This window comes from Oncorhynchus keta, chromosome 5 (genome assembly GCF_023373465.1).
Source record: "Oncorhynchus keta strain PuntledgeMale-10-30-2019 chromosome 5, Oket_V2, whole genome shotgun sequence".
Classification (NCBI taxonomy): Eukaryota; Metazoa; Chordata; class Actinopteri; order Salmoniformes; family Salmonidae; genus Oncorhynchus; species Oncorhynchus keta.
Genome location: NC_068425.1, coordinates 16,911,999 through 16,932,631, shown reverse-complemented (window position 1 = coordinate 16,932,631; position 20,633 = coordinate 16,911,999). Strand labels below are relative to the sequence as shown.

The 20,633-nt window shown below is 42.9% G+C and overlaps 1 protein-coding gene across 1 annotated transcript; it reads right to left on the bottom strand.

Annotated features, from left to right (window-relative positions):
- Positions 1–3,027: 3,027 nt before the first annotated feature.
- Positions 3,028–19,117, bottom strand: LOC118384173 (zinc finger CCCH domain-containing protein 7B-like). Its single transcript, XM_052518860.1, has 23 exons — positions 18,927–19,117; positions 18,611–18,678; positions 18,421–18,457; positions 17,941–18,138; positions 17,359–17,517; positions 16,862–16,942; positions 16,588–16,641; positions 16,089–16,131; positions 15,775–15,971; positions 15,260–15,680; positions 15,052–15,113; positions 14,749–14,857; positions 13,934–14,092; positions 13,563–13,771; positions 12,877–12,977; positions 12,619–12,800; positions 12,229–12,308; positions 10,652–10,809; positions 10,251–10,356; positions 9,903–10,011; positions 7,500–7,627; positions 7,130–7,299; positions 3,028–6,922 (listed from the first exon to the last, which is right to left on the bottom strand). Exons 2-23 carry the CDS (start codon positions 18,667–18,669, stop codon positions 6,742–6,744), a joined length of 3,003 nt encoding a protein of 1,000 aa, XP_052374820.1. The 5' UTR covers positions 18,670–18,678; positions 18,927–19,117; the 3' UTR covers positions 3,028–6,741.
- Between the last annotated feature and the right edge of the window lie 1,516 nt (positions 19,118–20,633).

The window sequence follows — 20,633 nt, the reverse complement described above, 5'->3', positions numbered from 1 at the left end:
AAAGCTAACGTTTAAGTTCCTTGCTCAGAACATGAGAATATATGAAAGCTGGTGGTTCCTTTTAACATGAGTCTTCAATATTCCCAGGTAAAAAGTTTTAGGTTGTAGTTATTATAGGAATTATAGGACTATTTCTCTCTATACGATTTGTATTTCATATACGTTTGACTATTGGATGTTCTTATAGGCACTTTAGTATTACCAGTGTAACAGTATAGCTTCCGTCCCTCTCCTCGCTCCTACCTGGGCTTGAACCAGGAACACATTGACAACAGCCACCCTCGAAGCAGCGTTACCCTTGCAGAGCAAGGGGAACAACTACTCCAAGTCTCAGAGCGAGTGACGTTTGAAACGCTATTAGCGCGCACCCGCTAACTAGCTAGCCATTTCACATCGGTTACACCAGCCTAATCTCGGGAGTTGATAGGCATGAAGTCATAAACAGCGCAATTCTTGGAGCATTGTGAAGAGCTGCTGGCAAAACGCACAAAATTGCTGTTTGAATGAATGCTTACGAGCCTGCTGGTGCCTACCACCGCTCAGTCAGACTGCTCTATCAAATCATAGACTTAGTTATAACATGATAACACACAGAAATACGAGCCTTAGGTCATTAATATGGTCGAATCCGGAAACTATAATCTTGAAAAGAAAACATTTACTCTTTCAGTGAAATACGGAAGCGTTCAGTATTTTATCTAACAGGTGGCATCAATAAGTCTAAATATTCCTGTTACATTGCAATACCGTCAATGTTATGTCATAATTACATACAATTCTGGAAAATCAGTTTCCAACAAGCCAGGCTGCCTAAACTGAACGCAAGAGATGACACAATTTCAGCTGGTTAATATTGCCTGCTAACCTGGATTTCTTTTAGCTAAATATGCAGGTTTAAAAATATATACTTCTGTGTATTGATTTTAAGAAAGGCATTGATGTTTATGGTTAAGTACAGTCGTGCAACGATTGTGCTTTTTTCGCAAATGCGCTTTTGTTAAATTATCCCCCGTTTGGCGAAGTTGGCTGTCTGTTAAGAAGAAATAGTCTTCACACAGTTTGCAATTAGCCAGGTGGCCCAAACTGCTGCATATACCCGGACTCTGTTGCAAGAGAAGTGACACAATTTTTCCTAGTTAAAAGAAATTAATGTTAGCAGGCAATATTAATTAAATATGCAGGTTTAAAAATCTATACTTGTGTATTGATTTTAAGAAAGGCATGGATGTTTATGGTTAGGTACACGTTGGAGCAACGAGTCCTTTTTCGCGAATGCCACCGCATCATTTATATGCAACGCAGGACACGCTAGATAAACTAGTAACATCAACCATGTGTAGTTAACTAGTGATTATGATTGATTGTTTTTTATAAGTTTAATGCTAGCTAGCAACTTACTGCATTCGCGTAACAGGCAGGCTCCTCGTGAGTGCAATGTAAACAGGTGGTTAGAGCATTGGACTAGTTAAATCTAAGGTTGCAAGATTGAATCCCCGAGCTGACAAGGTAAAAAAATCTGTTGTTCTGCCCCTGAACAAGGCAGTTAACCCACCGCTCCTAGGCCATCATTGTAAATAAGAATTTGTTCTGAACTGACTTGCCTAGTTAAATAAAAGGTGTAAAAATTGTCCAAAGATACTGATTTCCGATTGTTATGAAAACTTGAAAATCGGCCCCAAATTTAATCGGCCATTCCGATTAATCGGTGGACCTCTAATATACACTTGATTTTTTCCTATTGTGTTATTGACTTTATGCTTGTTTATTCCATGTGTAACTCTGTTGTTTGTATCACACTGCTTTGCTTTATCTTGGCCAGGTCACAGTTGTAAATGAGAACTTGTTCTCAACTAGCCTACCTGGTTTAATAAAGGTGAAATAAATAAACTGCTTTGTTAGGCTACACATTTGTGCCACCCTTAAGCAGTGGTGCCAAAAACAGCATAATGCTGGAAGTGAAAGGGATGCTTACCATGCTTGTGACGCCTCAGTTGGCCAACATTTTTCTCATCCCAGTTCCTGTTATCAAATCAAATGTAATTGGTCACATACGTGTTTTGCAAATGTTATTGCGGGTGTAGCGAAATGCCTGTACTTCTAGTTTCCGACAATGCAGCATTTAACCATGGGTGGTCTTTTTTTTGACCCCAAGGCAGTTCAGTCAAATGGACATAGTCAAATATTCCTAAACTTAAAAAAAAAACAAGGAGCGGACCTCCCAGGTGGCGCAGTGGTCTAGGGCACTGCATCGCAGCGCTAGCTGTAAATAAAAGGTTGATAAACCCAGGTAGCCAGTATTTAACGTCTAAGCAATTGAAGATGTTGCACATGATCCAAAGTTTATATTTCAATGACATTGCATCAGTCCATTTAGTTAACAACACAAAGAAGTTGCAGGACACTAATGAAATTTGACTGTTAAAACATTACTGTATGAATGTGGCTAACGTCACTGGCTTGAAGTTACCCTCTATCGGGATAAATGTGTCTGTCACAAATGTGTTGAAAAGAATAGCAAGGGTATAACAAATTCACACACTTCAATCATGTCACGAGGATACAATGTGCGGGCAATTTGTTGAGTTCAGTAGCCACGCCTACTAGTATTATGAATATACAAAATACTCTGTGAAAGACCAATGATACTAATCATTCAATTTATCCCGTTTCGGTTTACTGTATAGGCTGTCAATCATACCCATCAGCCAATTACAAGTTGGGAGCAGGTTTGTGTATTCGATCACGAAAGGTACGAAACCTCCCCCATCTCACCACGCACTCACAAGCAATCGGGACACTAAACAGCACATCATGAACAAGATCTGAAGGTGGAAATCATTAACCCTCCGCTTGAACCTCATTGATTCGAACCACACTAACTAGAACACAACAGATTTTTACACAATATACAAAAATGTCCTTTAATAAGATAGACCTTGGTCACTGGTAGTGTTACTTATTGTAATTTATTAATTTTACACAACCATAACAAACTGTCAATAACTGTAAAAAAGGATCTGGCATCTATTCTCTCTCAAAAATAGTTTTATTTAGCATGTCAGATTTGGTCAATAGCTCACACAAAATAAAAGTAATTATTGTTTTCTTAGGTCTAGTATACAACTCATTCCTTTGGAAATTAAATGCACAAACACTGCGGTCTCTAACCATCTGTTCAATCAGTATGGCAGCTACCTAAAAATAGTACGTGGTCACGAGAACAGTGTGAATACTGTTTAACAAGGGTGCACTTTTATAAAGGGGTTTTGAGAGGGGGTACTTCAGTTTCAAGAACTGTTTCCAGCCAGCAAGGATTAAACTGCCTGAAAAAAAGTAACATAGGTAGATATATTGTGGTGCAATCAGTTCAATGACATAGATGGATGTGATAAAGGTCAATGTGATTCACTCTTGATTAGAATAATTTAATCCAGGACAAAACCTATGTAACAGTTTCCCAAACTTGGTCCTCGGGACCCCAATTGGTGCACTTTTTGGTTTTTGCCCTAGCACTACACAGCGGATTCAAAAAATAAACTAATCATCCAACTTTGGTCATTTGGGTCAGCTGTGTAGTGTCAGGGCAAAAACCAAAACGTTCAGAGTTTGGACAACACTGACCTATGGCAAATCAACAGGATCCAGCTCACCGACTTTGTATATTAGGAAACATACCACTTCCCACTCTATAGATTCTTTTAAAATGTAAATTAAAATCGTTATAGCCATAATAATTGTCATCGAAATAGTATTTAGTAACAAACTTAAACCTTCTATTTGGTTCATTCCGAGAGTATCCATTACCTCTCTATACTGGCTAAAGCTGGTATTCAACACACTTCCCATGTGCAAAGCTTATGAACTAACACTAACATAATTACCAGTGATGTATACAGAACATCTCAATATTATTTCAAGAGAACCCCCCCCCCCAAAAAAAAGTGAGTGTTACCCCCACCCTTACCCAGCCTGGTCTCAGACTAACATAGTAAATGTATATCCGAGACACTCAAATTAGTATGTTACGTTTGGTATGGTTACTTAAGACAAAAACGGTGGATGGGTGGGCATATAAGATGAATGTCTAGCAACCCAAAGGTTGCTACTTTAAATCTCATGGACAATTTCAGCAACTTCTGAACAACTTACTACTTTTTAGCATCTTAACCTACCTCCTAAACTCTAACCCCTAGCTAACATTAGACGCCTAGCTAGAATGTAACATACCATACATTTAGCTAATTCGGAACATATTGTACGGGTGATGGAAATCCACAAATGAACACATACCATACGAAACGTAACATATAACTATGTCATATCATACTGAGGCGGCAGGTCGCCTAGTGGTTAGAGCGTTGGACTAGTAACCAAAAGGTTGCAAGATCGAATCCCTTTGCCGACAAGGTAAAACTCTGTCGTTCTGCCCCTGAACAAGGCAGTTAACCCACTGTTCCTAGGCCGTCATTGAAAATAAGAATTTGTTCTTAACCGACTTGCCTAGTTAAATAAAATACATTTAAATAAAAATATAAAAATATATTTAAAAACAATCAGTGTCTCGATTGACATACAGAATAACAGAAAATGCTCAGATTGCGTATGCTTCACTGCCTCTTTCCGCTTCTAGGATTACAGGCTAAATGCTCTCATCTGCACAACTCTGAATTATGTATTCTCCCTCTCCTTATTTAGAATGACAGTCTTAGGTTTAGGCCACCACCCTTGCAAAACAGGAATGACACACCCAGAAGCATACTCTGAACCCAACAATACAAAGTATGATTTGGTAACAAAGGTATAAAAATCAATAAGATTATTTTGCCAGGTTTAACTACCGTGTTATTACCTATTGTTTGCCAACATCGATATGTATTAATGTGCAGGACTAGATATGCGGAGATACATTATTCCCAACTTCAAATTTACTGGGCAGATAATAATCTTGTCTTCAGGTTACCATGAGTGAGTCTATACGCTAGATAGGAACTACTACTACAGGCACATTTGAGGAACTTCCAATCTCCCTTGTATTGGATATTAAATTATAGATCAACTATATACCCACAGGTAAGGCCTTAGTTAGCATCCTCAATCTATTTAGCCAGTAGTAGTGGTAGGCGTGGTAGAGTCTGACCGCTAATTGTAGAGGCCCTCCTCTTGACCGCAGAGACACATTTGGTATTTTTTGTTTGTCATGAGGCGGAGAGAAAATGTTACTGTTTTAAAGCTAGTTTCCTGCAATTCCACACATTTTATCATCAGGCTGAGAGAAAATTAAGCTTAAGCAAATTTCTTTTGAAAGAGTGTGGCAGTCCCATTCCTTTCATAATTTTTGCTTTATTGAAGAGAGTACAATGTGAAAGTCAGGGTGAGTCAAAGGGTAGTGGGCAGGTTTCAAACCCACGCCAACTCCAGCATATACGTGTGTCGCTGACAGACAATTTACAATTTTAAAGCAAATTTTCTGAAATTCTACCCATTTTGCCGTGGCTTACGACATGTTCTTATGCTATTGGAGTGACATCAAATCTAATTCCATGAAATGTTTTGAATTTGAGATTTTCCCTTTCTATGTTAGTTATTTTGGTGGTTGTTCTTAAATGATCTTATTTAAAATATATAGCCCCATTATGTCTTTTCTAGTTTAGTTGTTTATGTTTACACTGAAAACGTTTTACCAGCCCGAAAATGTTTAATCATATTTTTTGGAGAAACACTGTCCTGTGAGTGCAATTAGCTCAATATTAGGAGTTGAGAAATAAAGTTCACATCATTAGAAATAAGGTATTATCCTCATATTGTATGTCTAATTTAAAAAAATGTTTAATCTTGTTGCTCACAATATTGAATAAAACATTTAAATAAAATGTGTTTTTATATATTTCCATGAACATCCTGCAGTACCCCTGTGATCACATTCTGTAATGTTTGTCTGTCTACAATGGCAGCAGCAAATTCTTTAAAGATGCAATATACAGAAATCACTCACAATTTCCTGGTTGCTAAAATTAAAATACTTTGCCTAATTTCAGTTTGTGACAAAACAAGCAAATGTAGAGAATCATTGTACCATCTTAATTGTGAAATATCTTTCCAATAACCAAAAATATAGTATTTTCAGCTGTTTGAAGCTGGTGTACAAAAACAAAAGTTAAGAACATTAAAGCATAGAAATAGGGCACATTGAATGATCTGTTCTATGAGAATGACAGCTCTAACTAACATTTCTATGTAAATTTGCTCAGGTCACCGAAAAAGTTATACATTGCAGCTTTAAGTGGCATAAGACACATTTAACAAAGTGAAAGTGAATAACTTGTGCCTTCCAGCAAATCGGTTTTCATTTGATGGAAGAACATTTGTGAATGTTTAAGGGTTGTATAAAGAGTCCAATCAGAACGCAAGCTTAAATGATTTCTTCATATCCCTCAATAAGACATACATAGACTAAACAGACTAGTAATGGAGATATTTGATCGGTATGGTTTTGTTAAATGGCAGTGCTAAATTACTTTTTCCCCCACTCAAATTAGGCACCAAGATCTCATTTGTTAAGCCCGTTTGAAAATATTGGACAAGTAAGGCACTTGCAGTCCTAACCAGCTCAAACAGGTATAAACTGTATTAACTGTTAACTAATACCGAACTAATGAAGAAAATACCCCCCAGGGTTTTCAACAAAACAGACGACTGCCGTCTGTTTACAGGTACAAGTGTCTCACATAGAGGACAGGGGCTTCAGTCCTGTAGGAGAAAGTTGTACTTCCCAAAGTCAAACTCGTCTGGCATGATGAGCATGTCTTCACGGGCCTTGGCCAGCTTCCGCCGCAGGAATTCCCGCCTCTCCTGCCATTCCACCAGCTCCTCAGCACTGTGGGCGTAGTCACAGCTCACCCCCTCGAGACAGCCACTCTCCAGCCTGTCAATCACATTGATATATATTATGCATATGTCAATCACTGTGCACCGATAAAATTTGATAGGAACAAATAGGACAAGGGTTTGGTAAGTGAACCCTGTCATATCCCAGGTGTTTCTGTGTGCATATACAGAGCATCTCTTGATGGGTAATGAGAAAGGAACTACAGTATTGAGACCCAGTACTGTGACTCTGGGCGAGTGTTACCTGGGACAAAGGGCGAGGCGGAGTCCGGGGAAGCGGTATGTCCAGGTGAGGCTCTCGTCCTCTCCCTCGCAGCTGAATACACGGTCCTTGTGTTTCTCTGAGGAGATGTGCTGCTGCCATTGGCGCTCACTGTTACTATGCCTCCCACACAGACGACAGTGGAAGCCGCTCTAGAATACACGCACACAGTAGAACTGTCTTCATAGTGTGTATGAATGCGTAACGTACTGACAGACATACGCATACATTGCATGAAGATGCACGCACACTATCAAAATGTAGTCCTTCTTGATAATGGTAGATAGCTTTTACGAATGAGAAAGGTGAACATCCACTCAAACAGGTTTTGTGAGTAAGTGCATTCACTCACCATTGGCTCGGCATAGTCGGTTGGCATGACAATTTGCTTCTCCTCTATGTGTTGGGTGATCAGGGTGTCATCCGCCGGACGGTTTTGATTTGTAAGCCACATGTCGTACATCTGCTGCATATCCTTCACTTCAGGAACAGGTTCAAAGAAGAACGTAAGTAACAATACTAATCCATATACATTGATGTACACTGACTTGGTGAGCGAGTGCATCGGAGATGTTGTACCCACTGTGACTATTAAAAGTTTTCCTTAATAGAAACCGTGGACTGATGGCAGCATTAGCACAAAACTGAAAGCGCGAACCACCACTTTTAATCATGGCAAGGCGACTGGAAACATGACCAAATACAAAACAGTGCAGCTATTCCCTCCGCAAGACAATCAAACAAGCAACGCGTCAGTATAGAGGCAAAGTAGAGTCACAATTAACGGCTCAGACACGAGACATATGTGGCAGGGTCTACAGTCAATCACGGATTACAAAAAGAAAACCAGCCCCGTCGCTAACATTGGCGTCTTGCTCCCAGACAGATTATTAAACCACTTCTTTGCTCGCTTTGAGGACAATAAAGTGCCACTGACACGGCCCGCTACCAAAGCCTGTGGGCTCTGCTTTTCCGTGGCCAACGTGAGTAAGACATTTTAAACGTGTTAACCCTCGCAAGGCTGCCGGCCCAGGCGGCATCCCACAGAGCATGCACAGACCAGGATGCTGGTGTGTTTACGGACATATTCAATCAATCCCTATCCCAGTCTGCTGTACCCACATGCTTCAAGATGGCCACCATTGTTCCCAAGAAAGCGAAGGTAACTGAACTAAATTACTATCGCCCCATTGCACTCACTTCTGTCATCACCCTACCTGATACCCTAGACCCACTCCAATTTGCTTACCACCCCAATAGGTCCACTGACGATGCAATCACCATCACACTGCCCTATCCCATCTGGACAAGAGGAATACCAATGTAATAATGCTGTTCACTGACTACAGCTCAGCATTTAACACCATAGTACCCTTCAAACTCGCCATTAAGCATGAGATCCTGGGTCTCGACCCCGCCCTGTTCAACTGGGTCCTGGACTTTGACGGGCCGCCCCCAGGTCGTGAAGGTAGAAAACAACATCTCCACCCCGCTGATCATCAAAACTGTGCCCCCACAAGGGTGCGCTCTCAGCCCTCCCCTGTTCACCCATGACGGCGTGGCCATGCACGCTTCCAACTCAATCATCAAGTTTGCAGGCGACACTACAGTGGTCGGCTTGATTACCAACAACGACGAGACGGCCTACAGGGAGGAGGTGAGGGCCCTCGGAGTGTGGTGTCAGGAAAATAACCTCTCACTCAACGTCAACAAAACAAAGGAGATGATTGTGGACTACAGGAAACAGCAGAGGGAGCACCCCCCCATCCACATCGATGGGACAGTAGTGGAGAAGGTGGAAAGTCAAGTTCCTCGACGTACACATCAAGGACAAACTGAAATGGTCCACCCACATATAGCGTAGGGACGAAAGCGCAACAGAGCCTCTTCAACCTCAGGAGGCTGAAGAAATTTGTTGTTACCTAAAACACTCAAACTTTTACAGATGCACAATCAAGAGCATCCTGTCGGGCTGTATCACCACCTGGTACAGAAACTGCTCCGCCCACAACCGCAAGGCTCTCCAGAGTGTAGTGAAGTCTGCACAATGAATCACCAGGGGGAAACTACCTGCCCTCCAGGACACCTACAGCACCCGATGTCACAGGAAGGCCAAAAAGATCAAGGACAACAACCACCCAAGCCACTGCCTGTTCACCCCGCTATCATCCAGAAGGCAAGGTCAGTACAGGTGCATCAAAGCTGGGACCAAGAGACTGAAAAACAGCTTCCATCTCAAGGCCATCAGACTGTTAAACAGACATTACAAACAGAGGCTGCTGCCAACATACAGACTCAAATCTCTGGCCACTTTAATAAATGTACTTAATAAAAAGGTATCACGATCACTAGTCACTTTAATGTTTATATCCTACATTACTCATCTCATATGTATATACTGTACTCTATACCATCTACTGCATCTTGCCTATGCCGCACAGCCATCGCTCATCCATATATTTATATGTACACATTTTTATTCATCCCTTTACATTTATGTGTAAGGTAGTTGTTGTGAATTTGTTAGATTACGTGTTAGATATTACTGCATTGTCGGAACTTGAAGCACAAGCATTTCACTACACTCGCATTAACATCTGCTAACCATGTGTATGTGACTAATACAATTTGATTTAATGTGTACTGGTGGGGATAATAGGCATCTGAACCAATCCCTCTCATAGATCAACATAAACAAAGGAAATAATGTGGAACAAAAGGTTTAATGGATAACGAAAATATAGTGTAAACTTACAGCCATTGTTCTTCATATAAGTCCATACTTGCTTCTCCTCTTCACTGTGGGCAAAGGCACAGTTCCCAATGTAGTGGCACTTCTTCTGCTTCACCACATTGGCACATATCTGAGGGGGACACGTTATGCCGTTACACAGACTGCGAGGATGTTTGTGGAAACAAGTTTGCACAGTGTCAATGATTAAGTATTAAATTCAACTTACCAATATATACCGTTACCCATGATCACACAAACATAATAGTTCATTATAAGTTAAATAGACACAATGATAATATGCTTGGTTGAGTCTATCAAAAATAATTTCAAGCAGATCGTGCATGAGAAGTAGCAGGGGGCAGCACACACGTCATACTGCTGGGGGTAGGTCTTGGCAAAAGGCAACGTCCGCACCATCACCCATTTCTTTCCCTCGAAGAACTTCACCAACAGCACCCGACGCTCCTTCGTCCAACTACAGGGAGAGAGATGTAAGAGTTATGGTGGACTTTCCAGAAAGATACTATCCTAAATTACATAGGGCTTTGCTGTAAACGCTCCATACACCTTGGTTTGTGTCCCCGAGATGAACAGTCTCTATTGTTATTCAAAAAAAAAAAAACAGATATCTCAGACGACACATCTAACATACATTGGCCATTTGATAGACAATAGTGAATAACAGTGGTCAGTCATATAGAATTGTTGCATAATACAGTGAAGCACTGGCCTCCATCTGGCTAGGGATGCTAGGTAGGGTGCAGCCTCACCTGTGCCTGGCCTTGGCTGCACAGTACTTAAGCGCTTTGTCCGGCTCGCTGACCAGCCCGTCCCTCCAGCACTGACCACAAACAAACTTCTTCTTCAGGTTCAAGCTATAGCCTCCTCCACCACTTGAGGATGAAGATGGTGGTGGCATGTACACCGGCTATAGTCAATGAGTCAAACATAGAGAGGACAAAAACATAGGCAAAAGGTAGAGAGAATCAGACAAACGACACAAGAGCCGTTGCCTCACCATATTATGAGACTCTTTTCTCTGTATATATCAATGATGTTGCTCTTGCTGCGGGCGATTCCCTGATCCACCTCTACGCAGACGACACCATTCTATATACTTTCGGCCCGTCATTGGACACTGTGCTATCTAACCTCCAAACAAGCTTCAATGCCATACAACACTCCTTCCGTGGCCTCCAACTGCTCTTAAACGCTAGTAAAACCAAATGCATGCTTTTCAACCGATCGCTGCCTGCACCCGCATGCCCGACTAGCATCGCCACACTGGATGGTTCCGACCTTGAATATGTGGACACCTATAAGTACCTAGGTGTCTGGCTAGACTGCAAACTCTCCTTCCAGACTCATATCAAACATCTCCAATCGAAAATCAAATCAAGAGTTGGCTTTCTATTCCGCAACAAAGCCTCCTTCACTCACGCTGCCAAGCTTACCCTAGTAAAACTGACTATCCTACCGATCCTCGACTTCGGCGATGTCATCTACAAAATCGCTTCCAACACTCTACTCAGCAAACTGGATGCAGTTTATCACAGTGCCATCCGTTTTGTTACTAAAGCACCTTATACCACCCACCACTGCGACTTGTATGCTCTTGTCGGCTGGCCCTCGCTACATATTCGTCGCCAGACCCACTGGCTCCAGGTCATCTACAAGTCCATGCTAGGTAAAGCTCCGCCTTATCTCAGTTCACTGGTCACGATGGCAACACCCATCCGTAGCACGCGCTCCAGCAGGTGTATCTCACTGATCATCCCTAACGCCAACACCTCATTCGGCCGCCTTTCGTTCCAGTACTCTGCTGCCTGTGACTGGAACGAATTGCAAAAATCGCTGAAGTTGGAGACTTTTATCTCCCTCACCAACTTCAAACATCAGCTATCTGAGCAGCTAACCGATCGCTGCAGCTGTACATAATCTATTGGTAAATAGCCCACCCATTTTTACCTACCTCATCCCCACAGTTTTTATTTATTTACTTTTCTGCTCTTTTGCACACCAATATCTCTACCTGTACATGATCATCTGATAATTTATCACTCCAGTGTTAATCTGCAATATTGTAATTATTCGCCTACCTCCTCATGCCTTTTGCACACATTGTATATAGACTCTTTTTATATACACTTTTTTTCTACTGTGTTATTGACTTGTTAATTGTTTACTCCATGTGTAACTCTGTGTTGTCTGTTCACACTGCTATGCTTTATCTTGGCCAGGTCGCAGTTGCAAATGAGAACTTGTTCTCAACTAGCCTACCTGGTTAAATAAAGGTGAAATAAAAAAAATAAAAAAATAAAAATGTAGAATAGCAGGGATATTATACCTTGGGTTTGTGCGTGTTCTGCTCCTGTTTTTTATGCCAGTGTCGCTTGGATTCCTGAACAATTTCTTCATGAGTGATGCCTATAGTACAGGAACATACACAGAAAAGTGATGCCTAGTCGAGCCTAGGCATCACTTTTTACAGACAGTATTTATGAACAGTGTTTATCAACTGTGACAAAATTGAATGGCAGTGTCTACTGACACCTACTGGACATTGTTGAAATTTTCCTGACTTTTAGTTTAGAAATGAACATTTACAAATAAAGATATTTTACATTAAAAACATTTTAAAATGTTTTCACATTTATTAGACAGGAATAAGTATGTCTCTGTGTGTCTGAGACCAAGTACAATGTTCATGAGTGTGTGTGCATCAATCTGACTGTACCAGAGTCTTGCTGCAGCCTCCAGCACTTGAGCTCTATGACAGAGTGGGCAAAGGAGCAGCTGTCCTCTCGCTGGCAGCCATAGCGCTGGGCATGGCGGCACACGTCCAACTGGCACTGGGTATACAGTGGGCGGATCTTAGTGTAGTGCACGCTGCTGGACCTCACCGCATGCACCAGGCACCTGCAGGGCAGGGGGGGGGTGAGGGTTTGTGTGTGTGTGTGTGTGTGTGTGTGTGTGTGTACCAAACACGACTCACTTGTTTTTGTCAAATGGGTGTCGGGCGCAGGGGTTGGAGCAGGTGGACGGCACCTCCTTACTGTGCTTACTGATGATCCTGGGCTTACTGTCATAGCACTCCTGAGGAGAGAGAAAGGGGGGAAGAGAACGAGGGGGAAAGTTGAGGTAAACAGAGACAAGAAGTAGGGGGGAGCATGAGTAAGGTTGTTTTAGAGGTCTGCGCAGGACAGATTTTTTCCATCCCATTTTTATTGCACCTCATCTCACGTTGGTTGAGCGCCTCCACTTCTTTCCATTATCAATATGTATTTATACACATTGTGGTAAGCTACAGTCTAATCACATTTAAGTTAACGGCCACGTGATTCTCCGCCCATGTAGGCAGCCTACTCTATTTCAATGAGACCACACATACTCGGCACACTTGAACTCTCACTCCCAACTAGGAGAGGAAAGGTAGGCTACTGAAGTTGAAGCAGAGCGTGAATAATGCAAAACATGTGCTTTTAAGCATACAAAGCAGAAAGACAACCGTTTCCAAATAATCTGCAGGACAAGAAAAAATATTTTCATCCCAAAGTAGTCTGTCTGACTGCACGCTCCCTGTCGGGACTCGCAGCCCTCTACCATGTTTCACTGGTCAAGCTTGGACATATGGAGGCGGGTCTGTGTAAGGGCACAAGTGTGTGTGTGTGTGTGTCCTACCTCACAGAGGTACATGAACATGCCGTTGTGGAGCTGCAGTAGGCATTTGACGCTGAGTGTGGGCCTGTCATTGTTGGGGCTCTGTGAGTCAAACAGCAGCTCTCTGTTCAGGGCTCCCTTCCTCTCCAGGGTCCACACATCTACTTCCTCCTGGCAGTAGGCAAACGTACAGCCCGCCCTGTACTTACACTTTTGAGTCTCCAGCACCTCTGCACAGAGGGAAGGAACTTAGATTACTACATATACAAACAGACCAACGCTAACCTTTTCCCACAGATTAAAACTGGGTTATTCATCCTATGACACACACACACATTTTCTTCATCTAAACAGAGCCTCTTTCCCACACCAGTGACTGTTATTTTCCGTACCCTTGCAGAGCACAAACGGCCCAGTAAAATTGTGCGTGGGGCGGGGTCGCACCCTGTTCCAGACAGGGTGCCCTGCAGCCCTGATCCTACACAGAAGAATGTCCCGCTTACAACGGTGGGCCAATTCTGCCTGGTGCTGGTAGTCCAGGACCCCTGGACCTGAGAGACAGAAAAAGGGAGGGAGGAGAGAGTGATATACGGGTAAAGGGGTAAATAGGGGGAGAGAGACAGAGAGAGAAAGGGGAGTTAAGGGGGGACATAGAATGATAACAATAGAGAAGTTAACCTCAGTGCTATGATGGCCTCCAGAGTGACGCAGCGGTCTAAGGCACTGCATCGCAGTGCTAGAGGCTTCACTACAGACCTGGGTTCTATCCCAGGCTGTGTTGCAGGCGGCGCATAATTGGCCCAGCATTGTCTGGGTTAGGAGAGGGTTTGGCCAGCCAGGATGTCCTTGTCCCATTGCGCTCTTGCGACTAGTGGCGGGCCGGGCACAAGCACGCTGACTTCGGTCGCCAGCTGTACAGAGTTTCCTCCGACACATTGGTGCGGCTGGATTCCTGGTTAAGCGAACAGTGTGTCAAAAAGCAGCGTGGCTGGGCGGGGTCGTGTTTGGGAGGACGCGTTTGGGAGGACGCATGGCTCTCGACCTTCACCTCTCGAGTCCGTACGGGAGTTGCAGCGATGGGACAAGACTAACTACCAATTGGGGAGAAAAAGTAGACTACAAAAAAACAAAAAGTAGTAAAGTAGTAAGTAGTAAATTGGGGGAAGGACACTGTCTGAGAGCAAGTTATTCATGACCACTACTGTACCTATCCAGCTGTAGCACGTGGCACAGGCCTGCATGAAGTCATGGGTGGCTGCTAGGGGGTTCTTGATAAGCTGAGAGAGCTTGGAGGAGACCTGGCCATTCTTTACCACCTACATCGCCATGGTAATAGAAATTCATTTAAGTTAATATGTCAAGGCAAAACTAGCATGACACTGTAAAAGGTGAACTCCATCTATAATGTTGTATGTGACCTAAATGTTGCATAATAAATGTTTTAATTTAAATGTACACAAGGTACGGGAGGGAGTCCAGCAAATTCTGCTGACAGAAATAAATGGCTTACTGTGTGGTTGGACTTCTTGGGCGAACATGTTGCAGAGAGAACATTGTGGGAGATTCTTGCACCTTAAGATAGCGTGAGAACAAAAAACAATCAATTATAACATCTACATTAGATTCACAACTTTCTTGGTGTTAAAAATTTAAAGAAAAATGAACCATGTATACATTGCTATAAGCGAACAAGACATTACTGCCCTCAATCGACTCACCAGGCAGGTTGAACTTAGAGAGGGAGTCCAGCCCCCCTCCCCCCACCACCACTGGTTTGGCTGCTATTGCACCCCCAAGTGGGTAAAAACTGTCCAGGGCATCTAAGGCATCAAGTGAATAGAGTGCTGTTGTGGGAGCCGGGGCATCCCCACCACCAAGGTCTGAAAGGGTGTCCAGGTTGTTTAAAGTATCTAGAGAGTCGAGTGCATCAAGGCCATCTAAAGAGTTCAGCACACCTAGGGCATCCTCCCCACCCATGCCTGGGAAGGTGTCCAGAGAGTTGAGCTGGCTGATGGCTGAGTTGAAGAAGGCTGGGGGGAGCCGGGGCGAGGGTGCGGGCAGGCCTGAGGGAAACGGGAGCTGGATGGGGACACAAGCTGAGCTGGGGAGGATGATGGGAAAGGCACGTTGAGGGGGAATCTGAATGAGAACGAGAGGGAGAGAATGAGAAGTTGCATTGACAGATTCAGGGAAGCTAGATCTGAATATTACGTCAACCAGTAGACAAACTCACACAGTCCAGCAGGCTGTCTAGATCATCTCCCATCAGCTCACTGTCACCCAGGTGCTCTGACTCAGGCACAGAGAAGGGCAACCCCCGAGGGCCTTGGACAGGGCTACCCAGAAGGTTGGAGTAGACCAGAGGACCAGAGGGAGAGGATTCATCACTAACTGGGATAGCGGCAGATAGAGGCTTGCAGGAGAAAACAACTGAAAGACAGGGTGAGGGAACAGGTGAGTTTAATTTTCTAGAAGAAATCTTCTTTGATAGTCCTTACATTACAATGTGATAGGTAATTCAACATTTCTGGTCAGGAGAATTACTACCTGATGAAATGTCACTTAAGGAATCCAGACCACTGCCATACATCTTGAGGCGAAAAGAGAAAGACAACAGCTGTTTAAGTGACAATAAATCAACAGGTAAACCAAAGTACATTCCAAATCTCAACCAGTTTAAGTGGCAAGTTTTTGGGCAGCCCGACTAAATTCACTTAGATCTATAACCACATTTCTATCATTCTACTTGAAAGCAAGTCTAAAAAGCGATAGATATTTTCTATGTGCTCTATTTATATGCTTCCAATTCTTATGTTTTGTTTTTGCGTCTTTTACTTTCGGTTTTGTACACCAGCCTCAAACAGCTGAAAAATATATTTTTGGTTATGGAAAATATATTTCAGAGCGGTTTAGATGGTACAATGATTCTCTAAACAATACTAGCTTATAATTACACAAACTGTTATTTTTAGCAACCAGGAAATGGCAGAGCGATTTCTGCATAGTGCAACCTTAAAAGTGTAATGGTGAAAGTTGTTGTACTTGCCTCTCCTGCGAAAGGAACCGTGTTCCCATTACTTTGCTCAGATGTGGCCGACTCCTGCAAAGGAAACAAATACTAACTCCATAAAGAGGCAACCTAAAGAAAATGTCAAATTTAATGACTTCAATTGTTATGAATCCAAATTGAGATTTAATCCAGGGCATATTTGGTCAGAGAATGGCAGAATGAGAACAATTGAATCCAAGCCACTTATCATGGAAGGTAAGTTGCCATGCTGTTTAAATCAAGACCTTCTGCTTTGGAAACAGATTCTCACCTGTGTGCTAACATAGGCCTTGCGTATCTTCAGGCCCAGTTTATTAGCTAGCTCCTGTGCCAACTCATACACGTGTTTGTCCTATAAAGAGTACAATAGTTAAAAAAAAATATTATTGACATTTAAATAAGCTTTTTATTAAATTAATTTCACAAAAACTTATTCTGAGCTACATGATACTTCAAAAGTACGGTGTGAGGTCTCCCCCCTCGTCACATCTTCTCACATTCTTTTGAAAAACATCAAAAGGTATTTGAAGGAGAGAAGGAAATGTGGAAACAAATCCACTTGTATGAAATTAAAATATCCTTCTCCACTAGCAGATCATGAGGAATCCCAAATGACATATGTCAAGTGGTAAAAAGAAAGGTTGCTAGTTGTGCTAGACTTTTTATAGATAAAAACAATATGCTACTTAACCTTTTAAAGGTGTGCATGCTTTTCTAGTCCAAGAAAACAGCCTCTGATGTGAAGGGGTAATTCATAATGTTACTCACGTTAGGCGTAGTGAGCAGGCAGCCCGTGCTGCAGTTGTAGGCCTCTCTGAAGCGGCCCAGCTCCCGCAGGCATAGAGCCTTCCTGTAGAGTACCCTGCAACTGTCTTTGCACAGCGCTAGCGCACTGTCACAGTCCTGCACACCCTGCTCATACTCCCCCTGAGAGAGATGGAGAGAAAGAGATGACAGGTAACGTGTGGGTTCTGCCACAGAGTGAAAGACTAAGGCCATACAGTGGTTAATACAGGCTAATGAGAATGGGGTAATGATAGATGATACAGGCTCTGTAACTTCAAGGGGATGTTGAGGAAGTGTGGCATGATGGCAAAAGTTCAATGAGGCTGAAATATGTTGCACATGATGCAATGAAACAATGTGATGCAACAACACAAAATACTGAAAGTGCCATGGTTATTGTTGGTTCAATATTTGCCCACTACAGCACATTTGCTTACAACACAATTGCTATTAAATATTCAATTTAAGAGATGACTTCATACCTTTTGTATACAGAACCTCATTCAATCATCCATATTGTGGATCAAAGATGCATAATCCTGGTGACACACCACTCTGACTCACCATGCTGTGGTAGGCTGCTGCCCTGTTGAAATACAGACTCTCCAGCAGGGCTGAGGGAATTTCTAGAGACTCAGCCTGGGCATAGTGGGCCACGTTAACACCCTCACTGAAGTCCTTTATGGCCTGCTGCCACTCACCCTCCCTGAACATTGCATTCCCCTCATCTAGCAGGTCACACACCAACTGGGTCAGAAACCCCTGGAGGGACATTCAGGGAAGAGGAGAGGAATATGGCATGGGAGTGAGATAAAGACAGTACACAGGAAAATCCATAAAGGACATGGATGTGTCTAATCAGTATTATGGCTGTTTTTGGTACTTTTTTTCCCATGGACCAAATGTGAAAAGGAGAAATTGCTGCAAAGGGCAAGCTGCATGACTGTGAGCACACAACATGTTCTTTGGAACAGTATAGGGGGTGTAGACATGCCTAGACTAAGGTCAAGAGAGAAGACAGTCATCGCATTCATTAATCCTTACCTTATAGCCTTCAGGCTTTGGATAAGGCAAAGAAGACCTAAGACACAGAGGAAAAGATAACCTATCAATACAAGTGAACTAGTGCCGTATGGTCGTTTGTGGGTATAGGATGAATAACAAGTAAGAGAGCAACTGGCTACAATTTAGTTGAAAACTTGTGGGAATTGCAGGGGAAATGCTTATTTCTCACTGTATGAATCCCAGGGCGTTCTGAATGCCCTCCTGGCGCTTTTCACGGTCCATGTCCATCTCTGCACACTGTAAAAAGAGAAAGGCCCATAAACATAATTTTGACGACTACTATCTACTAACTAGCCAGTATAAATAAACTAGGTTCAAGAGCTCGTGCGAAGTATACAGCAACGAGAAAACAATACTTGGCCAGTTTAGCCAAAAATTTGTTTTGTTTAGCTAACGTTAGCTAGATAAATAATTAACCATGCCTCAAGTTTTCATGCTAGCTCGCTAACGTTAGCTGGGCACGATTCGAGGAAGTTACAACCCACCTGGTGATAAAACACATAAATCGACGTTTGCTGCTATGGACAGAGGAAAATCTCAGCACAAAGAATTTAGAGCTGTACAGCTACCAGCCATCCAGTGCAAGGGTATTTTTGCATGGACAGTTTACATGTGAGTTTCACTTCCAATTCCTCAGCTGAACAGTGAATTCCCTCCCTCCCTCGTTTATTTTTGAGTTGCTTGGCTGCCACAAGGTCCTAGTGAGATTATTTCAAGGGTAGGGTGAGGTGTGCTGTGAATAACAGGTTTCATGTTTAGACATGTCATAAGGAAGTAATCAATTATACGCGAAATTAAAACATTTGCATTTGTATTTTATTTGAGAAATTAATCTAGCTAGGAGAGCTTTCACTTTAAAAAAAAAATATTCTCTTTGTAGTTCAGGCGCAAAGGCCAGCAGATGGGGATATTGAGTAGTTTCATCTCATCTTACCCCTCTTGAAGCAAGGCATATTTATTAAGTCAACACCAACAAAGATCTTATCACATTTTATTGGTCACATATACATGGTTAGCAGATGTTAATGCAAGTGTAGGGAAATGCTTGTGCTTCTAGTTCTGACAGTGCAGTAATATCTAACAAGTAATCTTTCAAATTCACAACGACTACCTTATACACACAAATGTAAAGGGATGAATAATAATATGTACATATAAATATGTGGATGACCGATGGACCTTGTGGGATAGGCAAGATGCAGTAGATGGTATAGAATACAGTATATACATATGAGATGAGTAATGTAGGATATGTAGACATTATTAAAGTGCCGTTATTTAATTTATTAAATCCATTTATTAAAGTGTCCAGAGATTTGAGTTTGTATGTTGGCAGCAGCCACTGTTAGTGATGGCTGTTTAACAGTCTGATGGCCTTGAGATAGAAGCTGTTTTTCGGTCTCTTGGTCCCAGCTTTGATGCACCTGTACTGACCTCGCCTTCTGGATGATAGCAGGGTGAACAGGCAGTGGCTCGGGTGGATGTTGTCCTTGATGATCTTGTTGGCCTTCCTGTGACATCGGGTGCTGTAGGTGTCCTGGAGGGCAGGTAGTTTGCCCCCGGTGAGGCGTTGTGCAGACCGCACTACACTCTGGAGAGCCTTGCGGTTGTGGGTGGAGCAGTTGCCGTACCAGGTGGTGATACAGCCCGACAGGATGCTCTTGATTGTGCATCTGTAAAAGTTTGTGAGTGTTTTAGGTGACAAGCCAAATTTCTTCAGCCTCCTGAGGTTGAAGAGGCGCTGTTGCGCCTTCTTCGCCACGCTTTCTGTGTGGGTGGACCATTTCAGTTTGTCCGTGATGTGTACGCCGAGGGACTTAACTTTCCACCTTCTCCACTACTTGATGGGGGGTGCTCCCTCTGCTGTTTCCTGAAGTCCACGATCATCTCCTTTGTTTTGTTTACGTTGAGTGAGAGGTTATTTTCCTGACACCACACTCCGAGGGCCCTCACCTCCTCCCTCCCTGTAGGCCATCTCGTCATTGTTGGTAATCAAGCATACCACTGTTGTGTCGTCTGCAAACTTGATGATTGAGTTGGAAGCGTGAATGGCCACACAGTCATGGGTGAACAGGGAGTACAGGAGAGGGCTGAGAACGCACCCTTGTGGGGTCCCAGTTTTGAGGATCAGCGGGGTGGAGATGTTGTTTCCTACCTTCACCTCCTGGGGGCGGCCCGTCAGAAAGTCCAGG

Excerpts from the sequence above, each read along its gene's own strand:
- LOC118384173 (XM_052518860.1), bottom strand. The coding sequence starts at position 18,669 with ATGGACATGGACCGTGAAAAGCGCCAGGAGGGCATTCAGAACGCCCTG. Across the intron at positions 14,093-14,748 it reads CACGTGCTACAGCTGGATAG|GTCCAGGGGTCCTGGACTAC; the intron begins GTACAGTAGTGG and ends TCTGTCTCTCAG. Across the intron at positions 7,300-7,499 it reads CCGACTATGCCGAGCCAATG|AGCGGCTTCCACTGTCGTCT; the intron begins GTGAGTGAATGC and ends CGTGTATTCTAG.